This window comes from Vollenhovia emeryi, unplaced genomic scaffold (assembly GCF_000949405.1).
Source record: "Vollenhovia emeryi isolate VEMERY1.0 unplaced genomic scaffold, V.emery_V1.0 DF939142.1, whole genome shotgun sequence".
In the NCBI taxonomy this organism is placed as follows: Eukaryota; Metazoa; Arthropoda; class Insecta; order Hymenoptera; family Formicidae; genus Vollenhovia; species Vollenhovia emeryi.
In genome coordinates, this window is record NW_011967224.1 from 1,084,125 (window position 1) to 1,092,310 (window position 8,186).

An 8,186-nucleotide genomic window follows, 5' to 3' on the forward strand; every position below is an offset into this window, starting at 1 on the left:
CTTTCCATACGCTCTTTCAGTTATATAACAGTTATATGTTGGTTTGCTGGGATGATACGTATCACGCAGATAGTAGCTGGTAAAAGAGTTATTTCAAACCGACGCTAATACAGACGGTAATGTTTCAATAACAGTTCCGATTTTTGAGGTAGAAGGTAAAACCTTTCTAAGTCGCTGTGCCATTGAGTGTAAATCCGTCGTATCAAACGCATCGGAAACGCTGGTAGATATTTCAAAGTGCAAAGTCTCCTAGCAATACGGCTTTCTCTTTTTAATCATCTTAATAAACATTAAGTCACCTTATTAAACATTAAGATTTTGGATGGCACTCCGTAAAAGTTGCAACCGAAATAATCGATATAAAATATATACTTTTTCTCAGTGCTCACACGCAATACGCAATCTTTGGACATTTACATCAGTTTCTTCTAAAGACTAGATTAAAATACACAATTTTAAATTCTCGTAAGATAAGAGTCGTGATAAATAATATTCCCACTATAATGTATATGTTAGTTTTTGAAGTGGAAATCTCAACTATTTTAAATTTTTAGAATCAGTTTTAAATATTAATATTTCTTATTCAATCACCGACACGTTATTATATTAAAAGTAAAATATTTCATTAAAGATTTTAATTTTCTTACTCAAGAATGTCGTATTTTCATATTTTTTCACGTTCTTATTCTCTCAAAATTTTGAATCTTTAATTTTTACAGAAATCAAATACAAATGTTAGCATTTCCAAGTTATTAAATACTTGCACGAGTGAACATAAATGTAATCGTGAATAATTATATAATCATCATTTTATCATCATTAAAACTGCACAGTATTTTAACGTTTGAATTAAGGAATTACAATATTGGGAAACACGTAAATATTTCTTATTAGAAAAGCTGCTGTAATTTCTTTTCTTGACAAGTTTCAAATTAAACAAATAGAAACTTTTCCAGCATTTTAAGAGATAAAATTTTTTTTTAGTTGAAAACGCTCTTTGTCAAAGTCTCTTTGAGATATTCAATGTGTGTATACACAAAATGATTAATAAAGGATTGGAGACGTATCGTACATACGAGCGTTTTCTACGGACTCTACTCAAGTTCTGTGGCTGTTGGTACATGCCCACAAAATCCGGCAAATCCACGTATTGGTGGTCCATTTGCGTGATTTTGTTGATGATTATATACTTCATATTAAGCACACATAACAGTTATGTGCTGAGACATAATTTAGTATATATGATGAAATTCGTAGGCATAGCAATATCTGCAATCGGTGCCGTTCTCAAGGTACGAATAAAGAGAAACTTATATTACATTATGTGTATAAGAAAAGCAAGACCAGAAAATTATTTTACACACTAAAATGATTAATAAAGAAAAGCATCGTACATGCATACGAGCGTTTCCTTTTGCGGACTCTACTCAACAACCGTGGCTGTTGGTACATGCCCACAAAATCCGGCAAATCCAAGTACTATTGACGTAACGTGTTACATTGATATGTCACTACATTCGCGCCCTAAATTGCGACGAACCAAACAGATTGCAAAATTACTTCAATTAGCTACATACATATTTATACATATTTATACATTCGATAAATAGGCAAACGGGTTTGTAGTTGAAACAAATACTCGCAAGAGAAATGATTTACAACGTCAGTGTTTTCTTGGCCATATCTGGCATTTTTAATAATACAGAAAATTTATTGCGAAACATTATCTCAGCCAGAATTTGAACCTGGACCTCCCTACACTCTAGGCGGGCGTCTCACCAATTCGACCACCGAGGCACGTGGTAATATTTGTCGAAAAATAGACGCGAAGACAACATCTTTATACTGTTATTGCGACAAATATTACCACATGCCTCAGTGGTCGAATTGGTGAAACCCTGGCTGAGGTGATATTTTCCGCAATAACTTTTCTGTATTATTAAAAATGCCAGATATATGGTCAAGAAAACAATGTCGTTGTTAATTACTGCTGGCGGCATTGAAGAATATTCTTATTAGAAATTATTTAGTTAAGATTATCTTATAAAATAAATTGAACGCATATTTCTTACTCGAGCACATTTAATGTATCGGTTGATGCATTACCTTTTAATAAGCGTGACTTCTTTGAAACGCCCCATTTTTAGCAAGGAAGAAATACACAATGTTCATTTGAAATTCAAATATGACAATAAATAGAAAGACTCTTTCCGATAACAATCACTTGAATCAAATATGACAATTTTTTCAAATCGCGGTATGAAACATATCACATTAGTTCCTGTGTACACATCTTTGTCCCGCGTGGAGGAGAAGTTTCTAATGTTATTTCTAATTTTCTTCTAAGGTGTCAACTTTCCTGGTGAACCGCCGGTCTCTGATGAATTATCACCGGACGCTAAATGATGTTTTCGAAGAGGAGCTTGTGCGAAACGAGAAAATCCAGACGATAATGTTTTCGTCCCTGCCTACAATGTGCATCTTGACGTACACATACGCCGCCGTCATATTATCATTGTTCTTGGCATTTTATATGCCTGCATATTTATTCATAATCCGCGGCCTCTGTCACTTTCATTTAACCACGAATTACACCCTACCACTCGCAAGGGGAATCGCACATTTCTGGACCGTTCCCGACAACTTTTTGTATCATTTTCATCTATTTTTTGAAACGGTCCTAGTGATATTCAGCAGCTCGACGGCGTGCACCATTGACGGTACCTTTGGCTTGTATGTTTATCAGTTTGCCTCAACGATGAACGCCATGACCTTCAGGCTTGTGAATCCTTTGTCCACCGACAACTTGTCAGACCTTCTAAGGACGTGTATAATAAAGCATCAGAAGTTACTGCAATGCCGCGATATCCTGGAACACATTTATGGAAGAATTATTTTCTGGCACATCGTCACCAACGCAATTCTTCTTTGCTCATTGATGTACGAGATAACAACGGTACGTGGATACATTAACGCAAAATTTGATATTTGATGTCGTAATGTTTAATCCGTTTGTATTGCGCAATCGCAATCCCATACAGCACCAAAGCTTTCAGAAACATTTCAGAAAACATTGTTGCAATGTTGCAATGTTTCTGAAAGCTTTGGTGCTGTATGGGATCAGTCGTAAAATAAGCCTGTCATGTTGCTAATGTAACCACAAACTTCTATATAATACTAGACTGCTATTTACCTAACAAGACATGGCGGAACTCTTGCCTCACTTTTCAAAGCTCGAAGGTAGCAGTCTAGGGCCGGTATTCACAGTCCGATCTTATATTCACGTCTTGAGTTTATCTGAAGATGCTGTACGAAACATTTCATTGGCGTATCTAAAGATGATCGTCAAGCTGATTACAGATATGTCAGTCTCAGAATGGACCTATTTAACGTTCCAGAGATATCGGGCTCCAAAGGTTCCATTCTATTCCAAACAAATGGTTGGTATCTGTGTAGACGGCTTCATCGCTTACGCCCTGGGAATTTGTAGAGCCCGATATCTCTGGAATGTTAAATAGGTACACTCTGAGATTGGACATATCATCTTGACGAGACCTTTCGTTTGGTGCCTACTTTGTGACCAAAATCGAATGCGAGAAAAACGAGGCCATTCGCCTGTGAACACCTGTTCTCATACTTTGAACGTGTTTCATTTCGATACATTAGAGAATATTTGCGAACCTCGAATAGGCAAACGTTACAGTTTTCTTGCGACGCTTAATATTGCTAAAGTAAAATAATGTATAACTTTTAATCTACTTCCAAAAAAATGGAATATACGAAAAATGGCGCTGCGCTTACAAGGATTGTTCACTCTGCGTACAGCGAATATTTCATAATATAATATAATTGTTAAATTTTTCCAATAGACCTTGACCATGGACGTTAACTCCATCACCACCTTTCTGACATACGCTTTAGTAAAACTGCTTCAAACTTTTATATACGCATGGTGTGGTACCGTCCTCACAAATGCGGTGGGTTTCAGTGAATCGTTAATCTATTATATTTTACAATTCCAAATGAATTATTTCGTATATACATATGGGTGTATTTAGGGCGATGATTTCCGTAAAGGAATATATTTTGGCGGATGGCCCAATTCTGATCTCGATTGTCACTTGAGAACAAAGGTTATTCTGATGATGATGCAAAAGCCGATGACTATAAACGCATTTGTCTCTCCCGTTGATATAGCTATGTTCACTCGTGTAAGTATTTAATTTGCAATTGGCGGATTGTGAGCACAAATGCACACGCTCATAATTTCAAATAGAATCGCTGCTTTCAATTTTATCGCTTTTTGAGCTAATTTACATTTGACTTCTGTGAAAACTAAAAAGTTAAATTCAAAACTTGAGAGAATAAAAACGTAAAAAATATACAAATACGACATTCTTGAGTAACAAAGTTACAAATTTAAATGAAATCTATTGTTTTTCAAATTATATTCAGTGGAATGTATACTTAAAAATTTACACAGTGCAAAACAAGATAATATACATGTATGTATATGAGAAATTAAGAAATTTTAATTACCTCATGTCAATTAGAATTTTATTTCACTCTCGTAAACAGCTGTTTTCTTCGAATACACATTAATTTTACGTTTTGCAAAATTTGGAAATGTCTCTACACGTGCTGATAATATTACACATTTCGCACATTAGACTTTAATTTTAATCGTTTTATTTTCATTTGCAGTCCGTGAATACTACGATGTCCTATTACTTCCTCTTGCAATCTATTGGTGATAAAGGCTAACGGCTACGAATGTTTTATAAACTTTGGCAAACTTGTAAACTTGTTAAATTATTGACAGATTATTTTAATTAAGAAAGTATGGTAAATATTTAGATTAGGTCATTTGCGGGTGCTGACCTAATCTAAATATTTACCGAAACTCTTGCACCATTAATATCTTTTATCATTACTCTATTAGAGCTTAGGCCCAGTGAGAAATAATTCGTCAAACGACATCGACATGAATTTAACGGTATCGATGTTGATTCGACATCGTTTCGACATCGATCGACGAGTCATTTCTCGCTGGGAATCTATATTGAAACAATAACATATTATAACATTACTGGTTACATCGTGATTTTTATTTCCCCTGCTATTTACCTGACAATAACTTCATGGCATAGCAATCAACAGGAGTTTAGCAAATAAGCTTACAGAAATGTCAGGAATGACTAATTCATTTACGTGTGCAGTTAATAAGATTCTCAAGTTGCACACTGACCCAGTAAAAATGTTGGAGAGAATGATGCCAATATATCGTAGAGGGAAATATCGAACGCAAGTGACTGAACGGGACTACTTTTCGTACGACGACTATAAACGTCTATAGACGTCTACAGACGTCTACTTATATCCTCAGACAATCAAGATTACGAGTATCAATTCTTTTCGTTTACATGTTGAAAACTATCAACGGTATACCGACGATGTTTCGATCGACAATATAGGGGCTTTTTATCACGCAAGTAAAGAGAATCGCAAATCTATCCCCTTTCAATTAAATAAGAAAAGACAACACTAATCTGATGTGACTCGCAGTCTGCAGCTCTCCGTAAGTTTTTACGGTTCCTTTTGAAGTGCAATGTTTCTTATATCTCTAATTTGTCTACTACCACCACAAACTTGAACCAAAATGTTTGTGAAACTTCCGAAATTAACCATCAACTTTTCAAAGCGTTCGGTAGACGGTACGTATCACCCAAATGATAGTCAAAAAGAAAAGAAGATACTTCACAGCAACGCCAGTACAAATTGCACTCCTTCAACAACAGTTCCGATTTTTGAGATAGAAGGTAACATCTTTTTCTCTGCCTCGGTGCTATTCAATGTAAATCTGTCGTATCAAACACATCGCAAACGTTGGTAGAGATTTCAGAGTGCAAAGTCTTCTAACGATTTCTCTTTTAGTTAATAAACATCCTAGATAACATGCTTGTCTAAAAGACATCTTTAAGATTTCTTTAAGACGTCTTTTAGACGTGTATGTCTAAAAGATGTCTGAAAGACATGTTAAAGACATCTTAAAAATGTCTTTTAGACATGCATGTTATCTGGGATTGAGATTTCGAATGTGTGGAACTCGTAAAAGTTGCGACAGGAATTATCGGTATAAAAGATATACAATTCATTGTTATTTTCTACAGATTTTGTAAACACATTAATCGTAATTTTTATAATTATAGTTTATTTTAAATATTATCATAATTTATATCCATATTATCATAGACATTGCGATTATTATCATCATTAAAATTATAGGAGACTGTATTCTTTTATTGACTATCAGTTGGGTGATACGTCTATCGACACTTTGTAAACAAATTACGTACAATATTAAGAGAGTAAAAACTCAGCGATAGTTTTACTCTCATTAGGGAATTCACCATGATTTCCTCGCTGTAAAACATTAAACTAGAAAATTATTAAAACGAAACAACTACCACAGAAATTTTAATTTCTCTAACATTTGAAGGAATTCCGTCGACGTCTATTTAAATTATTTTATGTGGGATTTATGCGACTGATAAACAACTGCAAGTACCAGCGTGTCATACAAATTCTACTCGCTATAAGTGGCTGTTGGTACATGCCGACAAATTCCGTAAAGTTGTCACAATATCTTGCTAGAGCAATTATTGAAACTAAAAACTAATCATTTTATGTACATGTGTGTTTAGAGCGCGAACTTTCGTAAAGGAATATACTTTGTGGCCTAATTCTAGCCTCGATCGTCACACGAGGGCGAACGTATTGTACCGATGATGATGCAAAAGCCGACGAGTATAAATGCATGTCATGTTCACTAATGTAAGTGTTTTACTTGTAATGGGTGTGACTTCCGATCGAATTATTTTTAGCTTTATCGCGCCATCGCGTAAGTTTGTAATTTTGTAAATTTGTAATTTTTAAGTAATAATAAGTGAACTTGTGACATTTATATTTTATTTCTGCGAAAATGGGAGATTTCAAACGGGAGAGAATTGCACTGCAACATGTACCCAAGGAGAACAAAAAGTCAGGACGATGTTAATATGACATCGAATTAACATCATCCTGATTTTTTGTTCTCCTTGAGATATATGTTGCAATGTTTCTGAAAGCTTTGGTACTGTATGGGATGCAAAATGTCAAATTTTGGTCAATTTAATACCATTTGACTAAAATGGCATATTGACCAAAATGCCATCAAATTGACCAAAATTTGACATAAATGTGGTCAATACGACATCCCATACAGTACAAAGCTTTCAGAAACATTGCAACATCTCAAGGGGAACAAAAAGTCAGGATGATGTTAATTTGATGTCATATTGACCAAATTTATGTCAAATTTTGGTCAATGCCAAAATTTGACATAAATTTGGTCAATATAACATCAAATTAACATCATCCTGACATTTTCTTCTCCTTGGAATTGCAACAATGGTTTCTGAAATGTTTCTGAAAGCTTTGGTACTGTATGGGATCAAATCAGGGTTGTAAACCGGAGCAAAAATATATGTTCTTTGGAGCGTTTTTGAACCGGTTCGAATTTAAAAACCGCTCCGAAAACCGGATGAATTTACGGAGTAAATTATTTGGGACTTGGGATGTAAACCGAACCGGAGCGAATAAGATTGTAAACCGGAGCATAAATACGTTCTTTGGAGCGGTTTTGAACCGGTTCGAGTTTAAAAACCGCCCCGAAAACCGAATGAATGAAGTAAATTATTTAGAACTTGGAATGCAAATCGAACCGAACTGGTGAAATTTGCACATTTACCACCTCTCCAGCTATGTAGCAAAGACTCAAACGTGGTAAATCTTTTTAAATAAATTAAATCCTTTTTAGATAAAGAAACCGCTCGAAAACCGGTTTTTCATGCTCCGGTTCGAAACCGGAGCGTTTGAAATCATAATCAAAAATGGTTCGCTCCGGATCGGAACGATTCTATAATTGAAATTTTGATCCGTTCTCTCGGAGCGGATACACGTACTTCAATGGTTCGGTTCGGTTTACAACTCTGGATCAAATTGACGTCATCCTGACTTTTTGTTCTCCTTGGATACATGTGCTATGTGGGAAGATCTTGTCTCAAAATGCATTATTACATTATTATATTAAATATAATTATTAAAACAAAATACTCTCACAATCGGAGAGCGAGAGGGAGAGCGAG

General features: G+C 35.0%; 1 protein-coding gene and 1 long non-coding RNA gene across 3 annotated transcripts in view; one reads left to right on the plus strand and one right to left on the minus strand.

Moving 5' to 3' along the window:
* Positions 1-28: 28 nt before the first annotated feature.
* On the plus strand, positions 29-5,094 carry LOC105566789. Of its 2 annotated transcripts, XM_012021075.1 has the most exons (6): positions 29-223; positions 985-1,292; positions 2,348-2,956; positions 3,870-3,977; positions 4,059-4,211; positions 4,705-5,094. In XM_012021075.1, exons 2-6 carry the CDS (start codon positions 1,041-1,043, stop codon positions 4,762-4,764), a joined length of 1,182 nt encoding a protein of 393 aa, XP_011876465.1. In that variant the 5' UTR covers positions 29-223; positions 985-1,040; the 3' UTR covers positions 4,765-5,094. The 2 variants fall into 2 exon arrangements, with proteins under 2 accessions (XP_011876465.1, XP_011876464.1); XM_012021074.1 differs by lacking the exon at positions 29-223 and having other exon boundaries at positions 696-1,292.
* The window catches only part of LOC105566788, a 6,703-nt gene continuing 1,304 nt past the window's right edge, over positions 2,788-8,186 (minus strand). The window contains exons 2-3 of the long non-coding RNA XR_001009309.1: positions 3,194-3,502; positions 2,788-2,869 (exon numbers count right to left, since the gene is read on the minus strand). This is a non-coding gene — a long non-coding RNA (uncharacterized LOC105566788). The remainder of the gene's footprint in view (positions 2,870-3,193; positions 3,503-8,186) is intronic.